General features: G+C 40.5%; 1 protein-coding gene across 4 annotated transcripts in view; it reads left to right on the top strand.

The window, feature by feature from the left end:
* Nucleotides 1-3: 3 nt before the first annotated feature.
* Nucleotides 4-18,328, top strand: part of LOC127369044 (abl interactor 1) — a 23,963-nt gene continuing 5,638 nt past the window's right edge. The window contains exons 1-9 of one of the 4 annotated variants that reach the window (XM_051410143.1): nt 4-144; nt 6,261-6,428; nt 10,999-11,175; nt 14,149-14,163; nt 14,794-14,897; nt 15,091-15,231; nt 15,775-15,875; nt 16,340-16,555; nt 18,201-18,290. In XM_051410143.1, coding sequence (XP_051266103.1) covers nt 28-144; nt 6,261-6,428; nt 10,999-11,175; nt 14,149-14,163; nt 14,794-14,897; nt 15,091-15,231; nt 15,775-15,875; nt 16,340-16,555; nt 18,201-18,290 — 1,129 coding nt within the window. In that variant the 5' untranslated portion in view covers nt 4-27. The remainder of the gene's footprint in view (nt 145-6,260; nt 6,429-10,998; nt 11,176-14,148; nt 14,164-14,793; nt 14,898-15,090; nt 15,232-15,774; nt 15,876-16,339; nt 16,556-18,200; nt 18,291-18,328) is intronic. The other 3 variants (XM_051410144.1, XM_051410145.1, XM_051410146.1) reach the window with 3 other exon arrangements.

Below are 18,328 nucleotides of genomic sequence, written 5' to 3'. Positions count from 1 at the left end.
GAGGAGAGAAATGCAAAGGGATGTAAGATGGCAGAGCTACAAATGCTATTAGAGGAGGAAATCCCTGCCGGCAAAAGAGCTCTTGTGGAAAGCTACCAGAACCTGTCCCGGGTCGCGGAATACTGTGAAAATAATTATGTTCAGGTAAGAGATGGCTAACGGCCGTTAAATTTGGTGGATTAGTCAGTTATCTCCGTCGTGTCTGCGGTCCTGTAGTAGAAGTGAGTGAAACCACAGGGACAGGAAATGCTGGTCGCAACGAAAGGGATCCTCAAACCGCTAGTTACACGAAGTGGCCTTTTTTTCTCCGGTACTATGATTCTGTGGCGGCTCTGTGCTGTGTCAGGCATGGCCGTGTTTCGTTGTTTTACGGTCGTGTCTGGTCGGCCCCGGTGTGCCGGAGCCGTGTTAACATTGAAAGGCTAGCGTTATGGTCGATGTGTGGAAAGCTGCTGGGGGCTTTTGGAGGGTGTGTCGTTGTTATGACCCAGTGGTTTGTCACTGACTGCATTCTCTGATAGGTACCTGAGACACAATGTAATATCTGCCCCCCGCGTTAAGAAAATGTGACTCTAGCTGTAATGCTAGTTTTTTTTTTATACCAAAAAGGCGTCACACATTTGTCCCCCATAACGGTGTTATAGAGGGAAGAAATCACGAATGAAATCTATAAAGAGCAATTTTCTCGTTCAAAATGTAAAAGCTAACATTAGCAAAACTGTAAGTGCTTAGGAATATTATGTGGATGTTATAACAGAAAATGATTAGTAGAATACCATGAAACCCTTAGTCACTATAAACTCAGTATAACTGTGTCATATTGAGTGAAGACACTCTTGGACTGTTATAATGATTTTCATTAGCTATGTAATCTTTCCTATTAGCCATTAAGGCTCCAAGAGCATCTCTCATCTGTGAGTTTGCTTATTAATGGATATCATTATGTAGGCCGAGACCTTAAAGACTTAAAGGAAAAAACACAAGTCATGTAAGACTCTAGATTTGTAGATAGATGAAGAAAACATGGCTCCAGAGCATGTCCATGGATCATTTGCTTGTAATCAAATGCACAGTGCAGGTCATTGATAGGTGTGTCTGCTTGATTTTGCATAGACACACTGAATGTTAAATCAGTATCAGTAGTTAGAAGCAGTGGTTCACAAATGGGGGACAAACTAGGGACCAGCAAGCTTGACTTTTTATTCATTTCATTGAAAAGAGTCATTATCACTGCTACTGTTATTTCTCCATCCTCTAAATACTGGGAAATGTCAGATCATTCAGATCTGTACATGTTATATAGTTTTTTAATTTGGGACTTTTCTCTTCACAATGATCCATGGTCCAATTTGTATAAGATATTGAAACACTTTGGGGGATTTCTAGCCTGAGGAGTTACATACCTCATCACCCTGTTTCTTTGCCACAGTGAGAGTGTACTCAGTAAATGTGGGTGAGAGTGTGAGCTGACATCGCAGACCATCAGTGTCTGTTGACAGACCGGCACACACCAGAAGCCCCACTGTGCTCCAGCGTGGTAATTTTTTGACTGCGGTGCTGAGAAATCCCACACTTTATGCCGAAAATTAACATGTCAGATCACTTCGCCCTGCTTGTCACCAGAAATGCAATGTAGGTTACGCTGCTTGAATGAACGTTCGGATACTGACAAGCTTATACAACTCTGTGCTGCTCACCCCAATATCACTATGCAGAAAGAAATCTGAGAATTTCATTATTTTGCTTAAAGGTCTGGCTTTATTTTAGTTACAGTCTGTTTTAACTGCAGTTTGATCATTTAAACTGCATTGCTTCTGTGTTGACCCCAGGTGGCTGATATATTGATATATTGATGTTCACATGGGGATGTTGTAAATGTCAGTAATTGGTGTTATTGTGTATTAAATGGTAATTTTGGCAGATTACATCTCATTAGGAAATTGATCATTTGACTCATACATACTCAACTTCATTCATAAAATCATGGATAAAACCTGGCAAGGTTCAGAATTATGTCTCATGGACCCCAACTACAAATTCTGTTCATATTATTGCTCATTGATGATGCAGATAAATTGTCAGTTAGGAATTTGCTTGACATTTTGATGCAGTGAAATTCAAAGAGAGCCTTTACAGTTAAAGGAAGTGAAAACCCACAGATGTTAGGTGTTGCATATTGTCAAGACTCATGTTCATATCAGATTTTGTGTGATTGACTACCTGTCCTTGACATACCAGTTGAGAAAAAAAATCCCTGACATGTTCTGAAACTCGTGTTGTGCCAAACTGCATGAAGCAAGAGCGAATGAGCGAAACAGACAAAGCAGGTGTGTATTTGTCGTAGACACTAATACAATGCTGCCGGATGGCTTTCCATCATAGCTTCTTAAGGCAATGTCCATTCTCATCACCACAACATGTTTGCATCATATTACCTCTTTCTGTAACCCAACACGTTACAAAACCAATAGTGATAACATGTCATGTTTTGTCACATGATGCCACTTAATGCCCGGAATGCCCTGCCATTGTTTTTTGGAAATAGCTGACATCATTCAAGTTAGATTTATTACTTTCATTGTTTTTGCATCCATTTATGTGTAGCTGAATGAGACAGAGACAATGATGAGTACTTTCATGCACAATGGGCCAAGAGATTAGAACTGCCATTTGTCTGGTTTAAGTGTCATAAAAAATAATTTTATAATTTATAAAACATTCTAAGCACACAGCTTATTTTGCTCTGAGACAATTAAGTGATGCAATTGACAGCAGCATCCCATATGATTTTTTAATGCATTTATAAGAAGTGGATGCATGATGCTTTTCATCCCTTCACTGATGATTTTCAGAGCCCTGCACTGTAATTTCACCCTCGCTACTGCATTATCCTGACTTTAGCGTGAAATATGAAGATGCATGCATGCAGCTTCTCCTGAATAATTATTTCTTCAGGGACATTGAAAACATGATCTAGAATTCTACATGCATGTAAACACACTTGACAAACACTACGGGGAATTAAGAGTAAAGAGGCTGTGATATCTTATATGCTCAGATTGTGTGCAGGAAGGATGTGGAATATGTTTCTGTATTCTAAATATAGTAATATATTAACTCTAGCATATAGTGCTTCCAGTGGCTAACCATTTTTTAAAATCTCTTTAGTCACATACTTGTCATACTAGACATAATAACAAATATTACCTGGTTGTCTCGATGTAACGTGGATCTGCATAATCCTTGGGGGAAACATTTTATAAATTTAGTTTTTGTATTCACAATATCAGCTGGAATAGCAAAATTGCACAAAACACTTTAGTGGCAATGCATGCCCTCGTATGTAAATCCACTCTGCAATGCTGGAGAGAAGGAGTTTTATTCTTAGATGAGATATTTTAAATGAGCCACCTGAAAAACCTGTCACCTCCAGAATGATTGGTGGCATAAAAGCAGAACCTGGCTTTGTTTTCTACCTTTATATACTAAAATAGCAGCTCTTGTATTAATATGAGTTGTAGTATGGAGCAGTGACTATCAGGCTGTTTTTGGGAAGCTGATGGGCCTTTGCTGCTTTTGGTTTGTAGACAGGTCTTAACATTTACGTTCATGAAATGCTCCGTCTTAAAATGAACACTGCTTTCTTAATTTTGTTCCCGCATCTGGTTTGCATATCTAAACCACAAAGTGCCGATCAATATTTTTTTCCTCTTCACAAGAAAATGTGTGGAGAATGTTAGTGGAGTGTTACATAGAAGCTCATGAATCAACTTAATATTTCCCTGATGTTGACCCCACCAAAATCCCCCTGTCAGCTCACATGATACCCCTCTGACTCATGGCTGTTTCCTTCATGACTCATGAGGTTAATGATATTCCAGTATCATACCTGGTGTTCAGTATGATGTGGCACTCAGTAATGACTTTATTTAAGTGCATTGTTAAGGTTGAGTCTGAGTCTCAACAGAAAAGAAATTCCAAGTGGAGCCCTTACAAAAAGCCCTTTGTAAGCTTAATATGAAACATAATATCTCAAACCAGGAGAAAGTGGGGGGGGTGGATCTATAATGAATAATGCGTATTAGTGGGATGTAGGTTATTATTACCATGGGTTTTCTGTGGATATTTTCAGACTTTTTAAAATTAGTTTGGAAGTTTTATTAACCTCTCTCCAAGTCCCAGTTCACACATTTTCTTCTTCCCTCTCATTAATGCATTGCACTTGTTAACAGTAACAGTGTGTGTCTGTGTCTGATATTATTGTCTATATGTGTAAGTGTATTTTCTTTTTATCGTTGTGTGTAAGTGACTCAGTAGATACTAAAATAGTAAAATGTGAAACACAATTCAGTGTTTTCCAAGCTCATGTATAAGGACCTGTTCCAGTCTCTGCAGTGTTTCCTCTTCTGACTCTGTGTTTTACAAACTGGCAGTCAAAGGTCTGCATGGGGACATCTGCAGCAGATATTTTGGTGCTTCAGGTGGTTGGTGAGGTAGCAGGTGGTCAGGTGGTCCTGTTGTAAAATGGTGGCATGGTGCAGGCTGTTAGCTTCCTGCTACCAGACACACACATACCAAATTGTGTTTTGGTAACAGATGGTAAATCATCGCTGATGTCTTTGTGGCACTGGTACCGCGTTTATGGGAGTCTAGATTAGAGCTTTAATAATAGGCATGAAATACTGAACAGCTTAAGATACAGGTCAAACTGAATGAGTCTTTCTAAAGGGATAGCTTGGCCTTTTGACAAACACACTTATTTGGGTTCTTGCTGAGAGTTAGATGGGAAGCCACAAGATTATTAGCTCATCTTACACAGGAAGACAGGAAACGGGCAAGCAGGTAGCGTGTTTCAGCTCATAATTTCCTGTTAAACCGCAACTTTTTTTTTTTACCAATGTTTTTATACAGATTAAACAAGCAAGTTACAATGTGTTGATAAGAGAGTAGACTTTTTATTTTATTTGGAGAGAGCCAAACTAGCTGTCTTCCGGTGTTTATGCAAAGTTATGCTTACTGTTTTCTGACATACTTAATACAAAGATATGAGAATGATAGCTTCTCATCAAACTCACAGCAAGAAAGTGAATAAGCATATTTCCTAGATTTCCAATTTTCTTGTATATAAGTACCAACTCAGTTGCTATATATTTATTACATTTTGATGTCAGTTTTTTTTTATTATGTTGAATCCACAGCGCAGCTTCTGTATCACAAGGTGTCATTTGATTGTTCAGTTCTGAGTGTTGTGTAGTGGTTCAGCTCATTCTTAAAGGATAGCTCCTTCTTGCTTCCTGAGGGTTCCTGAATAACCCATGTCATACTCTGAGGTAGGATGTGAGACAACTAGTACTCAGATGACAATTTATCAATTAGTTGATTAAAAGAAATCAATCAATGGATATTTTAATATTTGACTATTTTTAAGACAACATATTGTAACACACACACAAACAAACAAACAAACACATAAATGATATATTTGCAGGTTGCATATGAAATGGTAAAGATTTTTTCACCTCATTTCATGTGTGTACATTGAGCAACTTTGGTGGTTTTTGGCTTTTGGTAAAACAAACTAACCACTTTTATCTTGTAGTAGGCATTTTATACACTAATTAAATCACCAGTAAAATGAAAAGAACAATGTATATTGAAAATAATTAGTTGCAATCCTGCTTCCAGTTTCCGGCAAAAGACTGACAGTTCACTATTTCAATCCATGTTTTGTTTCCAAACTATAAATATGTTCATTCAGTCCCTTCGCTATTTAAAGGCATCCAGAAACAGATGGTTTGCACAGCCGGGTGGAGATTTGGGACCCTATGAAATGTCTTGGCATTCCCACTTACTGGGCTCAACTCCCACCATGCACCTGTCCCATGTTGTCCATCTCAGTTATTCAAAACTTATTGTTGTCCAATTCCAGGCTGGTTTGCATCCACAAAGTCATTCCCTCTGAGAATCATAAACTCTTGTTCACTTTTCTTCAGATCTTAACAGGGCTTTGTGGTTTAAAAATGAGAAAGAATGGCGCTGTCAAATACAGTTCCCTGTAGAGAGCTGCCCTCTCACTCCCTGCTCACACAACTGATAGGAGAGTAACAATGAGAGTGCAGCATTTCCTCTTGAGTTTTCTGGAGCTTACACTGTACTTCCCTCTGCCAACTTCTCTATTTCTTCCACCCACACATCCTTCTACTGATTTTTCTGACTTGTGTTGTCTCTTCCTCTCTGTCTTTCTTTCCTCTCTCTGTCAGGCTCAAGACAAGAAGAAGGCCCTGGAGGAAACCAAGGCCTACACCACCCAGTCCCTGGCCAGCGTGGCCTACCAGATCAATGCCTTAGCTAACAATGTGCTGCAGCTGCTGGACATCCAGGCCTCGCAACTACGACGCATGGAGTCCTCCATCAACCACATATCCCAGGTACCCACCCCAACCCCGGGAAGATACACACACACACTGCATACATACATACATAAATTGGATTGTGTAAATTCATAATGGCCAGGGCCTTTATTTACCTCAAAGCCTTTCATTGAACAGGCCTGTATTAGACACAGGCCTTTATTTCTGATTTCCTCTGTTTTAGAAGCTTTTATCATATTTTAGTAAAATGTTTCCCTATTTGCTGATCTACTTCTGATTTAATTTGCTGCTGATGCTGTTTGATGTTAATGCTAACTCACTACTTCTTTCACGTTTACCTGTTCTTTTAATAAATCCAGGATGATGCACATTTCCACAGCAGTCTTGCCATACTCACCAACAGAAATACTGCATTTTTGTCTTTTTTTGATTAATGCCCAGCTACTGTCAATAAAACTCAACATTTCAGAATAAAAGCCACCTGGTTGCTCACAGGACACAATACTTCCCTTTACTGGTATGCATTTTATGTGAAACAGCTGCAGGAAGACATGAGTTTCATTGACAGTTGCTAAATAGCGATAGAAAAAAAGACAAAGTTGAAGCGGTTAGAATAGATTGGTGAGTGAAAACAGTATATCTTAAAAAAATAAAATGAAATCAGAGCAGCCGTGTGGTGAGTTTGACATAACTCTGTTGTCGTATGTAACTGTTGATGTACATTATCCTGATCCTGTCAGTTTCTCTCCGCCATGGTTATTGTGAATTCTGTCTCTAAGAATGTATTATATTCCATGGTTGGATATTCAGGTTTTAAAACTGTTGCTGTTTTCTATATCCTGTAGAGGAATACTAGTGGATCAAGGAGGATTGTCACCAGCTACAATAAAGCACACACCTACTGGTATTACTCTGTGACACTACAGCAAAGTGCACAATGACACATTCACACATATAAAGGCAGACAGATATGGCAGGGGCATGGATCATGCTGGGGCTGCCAATCCTCTCCAGCCCCTCATGCTTCATCAGCAGTCCTCTCTCTATCTCTCTCCCTCTCTGTGCGCTTCATGCGGCCACCCAGCCAGTGAATGTCCCCCGTCCCCTCCCTATGTGCTTCATTAAGCCTGTCAGGGATGAAGTGAAATCCTGACGCCAGCCCTTTCGCTTGGTTAGCATTTTCAACTCCTGCTCTTCTCCATAGGCTGCAGTTAGATGCAGTCTAATGAAGAACAATGGAAGTTATTGATCCTATAAAGATGCTCAGCGGTGCTTTATGTACCTCCTCCAGTCCTGTGTCCAACCCAAGCCAACCAAGCTGACATACTGAAGGCTTTATTTACGGCAATCCGATGGTCATGTGTGCATACAATATAAAAAGCTACTATTATATGAAGATCCATGTCTGTATATGTAACTGTCTGAAAGTACATAATCTCAGGTACAGATGGGTTGGAATCGACTCAATGATGTCAAAATCTAGAGAAAAGTTAATTTAGTTTAGCGTGCATCTCATACATTTCTGTCTCCAGGGCTTTTAATTCATTATTCTAGCAGTTACGTGTCCAAGAATGGAATTCTCTGGAATTAACTTTCTTGGTTGTGCCAAGTATTTTTTTCTGGCTTAGGTTGTACAAATTGTCTTGACTTGAAAGAGTTAAAATCGGATTAGACGAGAAGGTAGCCAAACATTGCTGCCAAATCCAAGACCCATCTCTGAAGGATTTAAAATCCCACTGCAGAGGAGACAGAATAACACAAGAAATGCTACCACCTAAATGCAAAACAACAGCGTGTTTAATCAAAGCAGAGCTTTTGCAGCTTATTTCTCCTCTCTGTGTATATCAAGTGAATTGAATGGTTGTGTCTGAATAAGTGTGTTTATTCAGTTCAATAGTGTAACCAGTGCTAGGGATTCTGTTGCGGTCCAAACAATAAAGGACCTTCCCATGAGCCTCTTTAGTCCTCTTTTCCATTTCCTTCAGTCCTGCCAGGTTGCTTTCTGATTCATCTGTTCCTTTTTTCTCAGAGCTTTTCATAAATCAGCTCACGTACCAATGTTTTGTGTCATTTTAAAAACTGATAATGACACATAGGTATACACACTTACATGGTTTCATTCATAACTCCAGAATATATTGTCTACTGTAGATTTGTTTGAATTTGTAGACTTGTTAGCGAGCCCTATGAGATCACTGATGATGAAAACAAACATCTGCTGACACGCCTTGGAATCTCAACACAGACGACGTCATATATTATACTCTTGCCAATAACACTTCAGCAAGAGTAAAAAGATGTACAACTTGTTCGACTGCACTGCAGAGACTAATCATTTGCTAAAACACAGATTTATTAGGCTGAAACTACTCTATAGATCCAGCAGTGAAAGAAAAGCTGTACCATCTGCTCTCAGAAACACACTGCAGACGTTGAGCAGACAGCCAGATGTTTATTAGAGTAAAGAGATTACAAAAGAAAATGAGATTGAGAGAGCACAGGAAGGGCAGACTGAGGTCTGTCGAGAATGATTAGGTAACAGTTATTACGTCTAGATGATTTTACTTAGATATCTTTTTTAGCAATGTGCATGAGGAGGAAATGTGAAATGAAGCTGACAGGGTCCAGTCATTCCCTGCAGGTGTGGGCCATGCTTGTTGCACTACTGCTTCAATTTTGATGGGTCTCTAATGGTATTATAACAGTGTAGTATAGACAGGTTGGCCTGTGATGGCATTTGTTGTTTGGTAAAGGTGGCTAAAATCTAGAGACAAAAATATTTCTGAGCACCTAGCCCATCAGCACTTTACTCTCTCCTCCATTTCTTTTTCATCATGACAGCCTACCAGTTTTACAAACAGTACTTTCTCAATCTGTTGAGTCAATCTCTAACTGTCTCTGTCTTTCTGAGTATTATTGTTCTCACTTTCTCTAATCTGCACTCCACCTCTATTTGCCTATCACTGGCAGGAAATAGGCGGGTCTCTCGTTCTTACTTCCCAGCTGAAGCTAGGCGTGTCGCTTCAGTTTCCTCTCTTAAAAAAAAAAGCCTGGCGATATATATATATATATATATATATCTCACATGCAGCACACAGACTTTACGTCACGTACGACACAGAGAGGTTTGCACAACGGGGAGGGCAGCAGTCACGGGTCAACTTCACAACACCTATCAGACTTTCAATCTCTCAGTTGGATTCTCTTCCAGAGAGAGGCAGTCGCAGCGGTGGAGCTGTCGGGTTGACTGGATGAGATGTCTGAGTGGTGATTGATGCGTGACCTCGTTGCTGTGTGGGTCTCACACACACCTACTTACAAAACACTCACATATGCATGCACACACACACACTTATATTTTTTGTTTTCATTTCAAATTCATCTCTTTTACAGTCTAGTAATTCCCAAATGCAGAGAAAAGTACAGTATTTATATGTCTCACACAAGCAGAAACAATACTGAATAACACAAGTGTGACCCCATATTCCAGAGATGAAGCCGTCCATCCTCCCTCATTCTTCCGCACATTTCATTCAGCTTTCCCTCCCTCTCATCATCACTCGCTCCTTCCAGTTTCATCTATCATTCATAAATTGAAGGCCAGCCCGTAAGGCGCCTGCTGTGAATGGGTGCTGTGAGCGATGATGACTGTAATCACAGAAGAGATGGAGGTCATTGGTCTCTCCAATTACTCCTGGTGCGAGGGCTTAAAGGGGAGCTTCGTCAAATGGGCCCCAGGGTGTTAGCAAATAGAGCAGAATTGTAGGTCAGTAGAAGTTCAAAGGCTGAACCCAGAGTGTCTGTCCAAGCAGTGGGAGGCTTGGGGATTTTAAAACCACAGAGAAAAAAACTGGGTGAAATTATGCTACTTTCTTTTTCTAATTGATATCACACAACATGGGCTGAAAATGTCAAGATACAAACTGCTTAAGTGTAGTTAGTGTAACTAGAGTGTAGCAGGTATTAAATATAGATTTGTTGTGTACAGACAAACAAGATTTTGATTGTGAACAGCAAAAAAAAAACTAATCACTGGGTCCCAAATAGTAAATATGCTTCAATAAATAGTAAATATAGTAATGATAAATATGCTTCAATAAAAAGAGTGAGATGATGATGATGAAATGATAAAAAAGAGGATGAGGCCTCAAACGGACCCCTGAAGGATCCCCCTGATGTTCTAATTGCAACTATAACCATGTTGTTCCTGCTGCAACCATTTGAACATTTTTTTAAAAAAAAAACAAAAAAAACAACTTTTGCTGTGTTACCAACTGTTATAATATTTTATGATAAAATCCCTCCCAGGGAAGGTAGGGTAAGTAAGGTGATTATGCCCCCTGAGATCTTGCGAGGCTTTTAACGTGAAACAAATGGAGGAAGTGTCAGGTTTGCATTAAAAGTGCATTATACAGTAATACGCTTTACTGGCACCGGGAAAGCCTTTTAGTAAACTATGATCCAATCTCTTTACAGGGGAAATTAAAAAACATACATGTCTCTAATGATAACCTGTCTAAAATAATAGCAACTCTTAAGTGAAGTGAATGAAAGTATTTGCAATATGAGAAGTTAAAGTCTGTTGTATGCCACCACTCATGTCCCTCTTAATTTCTTTCTCCTGCAGACAGTGGATATTCATAAGGAGAAAGTGGCCCGTCGAGAGATCGGAATTCTGACCACAAATAAGAACACCTCTCGCACCCACAAGATCATCGCCCCGGGCAACATGGAGAGGCCGGTGCGCTACATTCGAAAGCCCATCGACTACACACTGTTGGATGATGTGGGACATGGTGTCAAAGTAAGAAGGATTTTGGTCATTATGTAAAAATAAATCCCTCATAGTTTGTTTCACTGTAAACAAAACAGACTTTAGTGAAGGCAAACACACTCACATATGCATGAGTGCATTTATTTGCTAGTTTCTGTTCATTCTTCAGGTTTTCAAAAAGCACTTCCATCTTATGCTATTCTCACCACAGCCAGTCTGTTGCAGCTAAATCCCAGTCATTACTTTGATATATTGTCTGGATTTCAAGTGTTCATCAATTCTGCCTGACAGGAAAACACGCACTTAGTCGAGTTCACACCTTGCACCTTCATGTGAACAAAGTAACTGTCTATTTTCATTATTCACTCACGCACATCCACTCACACTCCAAGCCGATCAATACGCTGGCCTTTTAGTTAATTAAGAACAGAAACATGAAATGTAGCAAACACTCGTCCGAGAATAAGATGCTAACTCGGTAGCTGACCGTGGCGAAAAAAATCTTTGCTTGTCAGAGGTTTTGTTGCCCAGTAACAACTTCCATAGCTGGATGTTAGTGGAAAAGTGTGGGTTTGTGTGTGCAGCATCCAGAGTGTGAGCAAGACATAGACATCTTGGCCAAGTGCTACTCACACCATCACATCCCCTATTGAATTGGGGGAAAAATAATCTTCCAACCCCTTTTCCGGCTCATTCTTCAATTTTTTATTCTCTCTCCACATGATCCATCCGCTGTCTCCTCTCCTCTCTTCTTCTTTTTCCTCTCATTCTGTGTGTTTTTGCCTGCACATGACATTGATTTTATATGCATTGATTGCTGGTGCCACACATAACCAAAGCGCGTTTGAGTCGACCTCTTCATCCCCGTCTGCCTCTGTTGAGATTGTGGCTGTCCGCTGATTTTCAAACATCCGCTGATTCAAATTCAACAGCTAGTGTTTCCTCCTGTGAGAGCTGGCTCAGAGTGAGACAGATTTGGCATGGCCCGCTATGCAAATGAAGCATCATTCATGGATACTGCAAATGATGGATCGCTGCAGAGTGCACATCAGTGTAGATGCTGGAAAATGTGCAACTGTTTTCTTTTCGTTTCAAATATACCTGCAAAGGAAAACAGTAGTTAATGCTGCCAGCACTTAAAAAGGCATGACTCAGGCATCTGTAAAATTACTAATTTGGGAGTCTACATTTGGGGAGCACCTTTAATTTAGTTATTTTAATAAGGGTTAGATCATTATGTTAACAAGGAAGAAAGCTTGTGGGGATTGAATACTCCCTGGCTATGGGTTCATTTTGAATTCTCTGTGTTTTTATGTGTGTGTACTTACGTGTGTGTGTGTGTGTGTGTGTGTGTGTGTGTGTGTGTGTGTGTGTGTGTGTGTGTGTGTGTGTGTGTGAAGGAGCATTTTTGTTCACGGACGTACATTTGTCTGGCTCAGTGCAGACTAAAATGCATATCTCATTCCATATTTTTCCCCCAGAGCAATTTCTCTCTCGCACACGTCTGTGAATAATTCAGAAGGGCTGATATCATTTCATACTCACTACTGCAACAGACACTAGATGAAAACGTACAGTATTCTGAGAAGTATATTAATGTGTATATGTATGTTTGTGTGCAGTTATATTTGTCTGCATATGGTGTACATGTTCATGGTGCGTTCACACTGTGTAGGAAATCGCAGCGTATAGGCATTCCATCCTTAAAGCCTATTCGCTCCTGGCTGTGGTGGAATCCCTCAAGTATTCAGGGCGTGATCAGCACCCCTCAACCAGGGGAACTCACCCATAGATAGATGGGAAGTCAGACTTGAGCATGGAAAGACCCATTCACACATTTACGGATGACTGTGCTCACCCGTCCACCATAACAGCCTTTATTGGCATTACTGGCAGTTACCGGGGTGACGATAGTTTCAACCACATTACAGCCACTCCGACAGTCTGAACACCTCACTGCTGTTATTTATGACCTTGCTGTGCTTTACTACACAGTGTTTTTTTCCCTTCGTGGAACACTTAAAACGTCAGCTCAGCCTCATGTAGCTCAGGCACTGCTCATTATTTCTAGTATGTCTAGCGATTTAAGCGATTCTCATTCTGATTACAGTCTGTAACACAAGTCTAGACACTGAGGCACACAGAATAGCCTCATATGCATAAACAGGGGAGTTGTTTCTCTGTGCATATTTAATCTAGGCAATAGAGGTAGTTTCACTTTTTTCTTTCTCTTTTTGTTTTACTTTTCATTACAAAGTGAAATAAAAAGGAAGTTATTTGTTCCTCCACAGTGTATAAAACCTACATTGGCCTGTTTGATGTGGGTTTTATTTCTGGCAGGCAGGTGTCTGTGAGAAAATGACTTGGCCATTCAATTAAAATGAATTACCAACAATTTAGATAATAAATTAGTCATTTAAGTAATTTAAGTAAAAATTGCCAAAATAATCAGATGCCAACTTATCAAATATAACACTTTGCTGCTTTTCTCTGTTTTATATCATTGTAGTTTGAATTGGGTTTTGGCATCGTTTGCAGTTGTTTATATATTACATTACTTCATTGATGACAGTTGTAGTATATCTTTAACAATATCAACCTATAGACATTCAGTTTTTTTATTATCATGATTCAGTATTCAGTGTCAAATCATCAGAACAAAATGTAAGGGTTTAAAATAAAGATTACTAATTGCTGTAATTCTAGGAACAAATCTTCTAATTTAACACAATTTTTTTCCAATATGTCGGTCAATTGGCCGGCTGGTCAATTCAAACTACTGGAGTCTGGTAGGGTGTAGACTCCCTTACTCCCACATTTTTCTTCTTGATGCTTCTTCAACTTTATATTCTGTATATATCATATATATATCATCAATGAAGAATAGATCTAGGGTTCCTGCATAATGCTTTCTGACTTGCTCTCACTAAACTCTCTTTTTTAACCATTAACCAATGAGCATATCTTGTGTTCTGTCTCTCCTATTTGCCTGCTTGCACTCAGTGGCTTAAGGCCAAGGTAAGAGATGATCTTTCACTTCTTTTTGTCATGTATCAAGGTATCCATGCACCCATTAACGTTGTCTTTCATTTGCAAAAACATATAAGAGAATTTAAGATTTTGATGACACAGAGTTAAGTTTTCATGGAGAGGCTGATTTATTACAGAGCAACAATTACACATCAGAATATTTTCATCTCTTTAACTGTCATATTCACAAGCTGTCAAATTAACTATTGTGAGTATAAACATGGCTTGACATTCCACCATGAATATACTATAGGTTCAAGTGTATGTTACAGTAAATGTGGACAAATGGTACAGGAGATATAAAGTGTTATATTTCACAGTTACATTATGTACTCTTAACACATATTCATGTGTCCTGTACCATGACACATTCTCTTTATCTCTCTATCTCTTTATATCTCTATTTGTCTCCTATGTTTTTATATTTGTCTGTGGACAGAAAAGCCTTCGTTCCAGTGTTTCTCCCAAAAATTATTCTCTGTTCATGCTAAAGATGAGAAGCTCATTTGAAACTTAAAGTGACTCCTTAGCCTTAATATATATTGGCAGGGGTAACACTGGTGTCAGTGAAACCAGATTGTACGGAAACAATGTTTTAACTTGTTTTTGTTCCTGTAGCAACATGGGAACAATGCAGCAGGAAGAGGAGGGACAATCTCCAGGACCAACCCACCCACACAGAAACCACCAAGCCCCCCCATGGCTGGTCGCGGTACCCTGGGGTAAGAGCTAACAGTTGTAGTAATAGTTTGTAGCAGTTCCATTATAATATTGTACCTTTTTATGTATTCATTTTGTTAATTTGAGACACACATTATACAGTGGTTGTTAATAACAGTACCACCTGAGCATGGTTTAGTAAGTAATTTCTCTTGCTTCACGAAGAAAGTGTTCTCTTTGCTTCTCTGTATCCAGGCGTAACACTCCCTACAAGACTCTGGAGCCGGTGAAGCCTCCAGTGGTGCCCAATGACTACATGACGAGCCCGGCCCGACTGGGCAGCCAGCACAGCCCTGCACGCACAGCCTCGCTCAACCAGAGGCCCAGGACACACAGGTAGCATAGACCTTCTCTTCTTCGACCTGAAATGAGCATATATTCAGTGTTTGGACACCTTTGTATTGAGCCCAGGTGTGAATCACATCCAGATTCACTGGAAATATGTGATCACTTAATCACATCAAAGTGAGAGAAATTTGATTTGACAAATTCAAAGCAATAATTTACTCATATTCAGATTTACAGTTCAGCATCTAAAGGCAAAGTCTAACTACTCCTCTTAGCTTTTGAGATTTGAAGGTGGTTGTTTTCCCTTTGCATCCCAAACAAGCCTTGGCTCTTGTATTGTTTTTGATACACTGTGTAACTGCAGAAGTGACTGTGTGCTCCCAGATTTGTGCCCAGTGTTCATGTGTGAATGTGCCAGACACTTGCACGCAGCATATTCACTGTGAACCTGTTGCCACAGTAACGAGAATATTATTATGACGGATTGACATATGAGAGGGTAATGATAGGATGTCACACGCTATCATATAATTAAGTTTGTCTCACACATCTTCTGTCTCTCGCTCTCTCTGTCTCTCGCTCTCCCTGCAGTGGCAGCAGTGGTGGTAGTGGCGGCAGGGAGAACAGTGGAAGCAGTGCAGTTGGTATCCCTCTAGCAGTTCCCACCCCCTCCCCTCCCAGTATGGGGCAAGGTGAGTCCCGGCAGCTGTCACATTACTGCTCATCAAAGATGTCCACTGTTCTTTACAGTCATGCATTTCCCCCTGTGTGTTACTTATCAGTGGTCCATTCTAGCCCTGAGCATTTTCTCACACTCAAACGTTATCACATTCACTCAATCACGTTGACATTTTTCTGATCAAACAGACAGGATTAAATAGTATTATGAATAATAAAACAAGCATTCATGTTCTTTTATTTTCTTTCTTTTCTTTCATTCTGTGGACCTGTAGTGTAAAGTAAACTGAATTTAAATGCTCTTACTATACCAACATCAGCTTTTTTTAAAACTTTAAAATTCTGCATGGAAACATACTGAAATGAATGTGTACTATTATAAAAACTATTGCTAATGTTTTAGGTAAGTCGGAACCTAAAAGTGACGCATTAGGCTGAGGTTTTAATGTGCCCATGTCTCTCCTCTCCTCTCCTGCAGTGGCAACATCCTCGGCCTCAGTGCCCCAGGGCCCCGGCTTGGGTCCCATACCCATGTCCCAATTCGGCACCATCTCCCGCCAGATCTCCCGTCACAACTCCTCCACCACCTCCTCGGCCTCCATGGTGTCGGCCACCGGCACCTACCGCCGCGCGCCCTCTGTCTCCTCCCAGCAGCCCCACATTAATGGGGGCCCTGCCTACCCACAGAACTCAGGTTGGATAGATTTATTCATCAATAATGTATGTATGTTACAAATGGTGTGGTTTCTTAGAAGGTTGGTGTGGAGAAATAGTCTTATCTCATCTGATGGTGCTTGCATATACCTTTTAGTCCCCCATAGGTATGTATAAGAAAGAGAGGAAGCTCCTGTATTGTACTGACCATTCTCGGCTGTTTTTTGTTCTCCGCAATCCAGAATTATGTTAAGCTGATAAAAACTGTCCTCTGGGTCTAAAATATATGCACGGGCTAGCCCTTCCAGAGGCTAATGAAAATGAATGATGAGCCATAATTACTGAAGTCAGGGTTGTTGAAACCTTCCCACCTCAGCACTGCTGTGCTGAGTGTTTCATTACCATTTCTAATTGAGTTATGACATTATCACTTTAGTCAGCTGGAGAAGGCTTGTCGTTCAGGATAGACAGGCAGGAGCATTATAGGCAAGAAAACACAAACAGCTGTGAGACAAGGGGAAACCCAGGACATATGCATATTTTCTGTCAGAAGAGTAGAATTTATTTTGGCAGGCATCACTCTGAGCCATTCTCCTCTAATGGCTTCTCTCTCAAAGGACAAGCATCTTCTTTGGCACAGAAGGAGGAGACTGTCTGTCTTGTCTGGGTGGAGAGAGACAATGATGCAGAGCTGCATCAACCAGGGACTTAAACTGGGACATCACACGATCCTCCGTGATGTCTACTCACTGAAATGTAATTAAAGTGAAAGATACGTTTGGATTTCTGCTGAATGTAATAGGAGTTTGACGGCGCTAGTAACAGCTAGTTCCGGTACATGTGGGAGCTCATTGATCTCACAGGGTGTAGCTGTGGTGAGAGTAGGGTGGAATAAGAAGACATTACTGCTCAGTGAGATTACAGGCGCTCCATTACAACGTGATTTATGAGTCAGACCTGGCGTGAGTGAGTGTGTGTGACATCATGTCTTTGAGTGAGGACAGCTGTGTTTCTCTTTGTCTATTCATGTATCTCCTTTTTTAAAAACAATGTAGCAAAAAGCCTTATTTAAGGATCAGAGGATGGAGATGATATGAATGCTGGGGCGTTCAGTAAAGGGTGGGATTTCACTAAATATTGCACCTGATCCAGACATACCATGCTAATGTAGCATTACCAGACAGATCAGATACAGAGGCTGTAGCTCTACCTTTAAGTGCTATTTGTTTTTGGTTTTCGAGAACACGCATCTCTGCTGTTCCTACACAGCCACTGAGCTGTCACTGTTGCACTGTCATGTTTTTTGGTGCTTTGCAGCTCTTTCACTGTAGCAGAAACCCTTTGCTAGCTACAACCTTTGCTTTTGACTTAAAACTGATGCTGATGAGGTAGATTCTCAGACTGAGATGAAATGAATGCCTCTTTAGCCCAGCTTGAAAAACGCAGCACAAATGGACCCTGATTGGAAATGTGTAAATGAGTTGCTCAGCAATGCTTCCTGCACTGTTCCACTCACTCACAAGCTTTTTGTTGTCTTTTCCCCCCTTCTTTCTCCATTCTGGATTTTATCTCCTCTGTTACATCTTTTTGCTCTTCTCTCGTCACTGTCTTTCTGCCTGTCCACCTCCTCCTCGCTCTCTGTCTCTGTGCTGCTTTGTCTGCCTCTCTGGGTGTTGCTGCTCCAGTGTCTGTGGCTCCTCCGCCTCCTCCTCCAATGGTCCAGCTGACCCCACAGATCCCTCTGACCGGCTTTGTGGCCAGAATGCAGGAGAGCAGTAAGTAGAAAATCCATACAAAGACATGCACATACAAT

Source organism: Dicentrarchus labrax, unplaced genomic scaffold, assembly GCF_905237075.1.
Source record: "Dicentrarchus labrax unplaced genomic scaffold, dlabrax2021, whole genome shotgun sequence".
NCBI lineage: Eukaryota > Metazoa > Chordata > Actinopteri > Moronidae > Dicentrarchus > Dicentrarchus labrax.
Note: the sequence above shows the minus strand (reverse complement) of the source record. Positions and strands in the feature narration are given on the sequence as shown.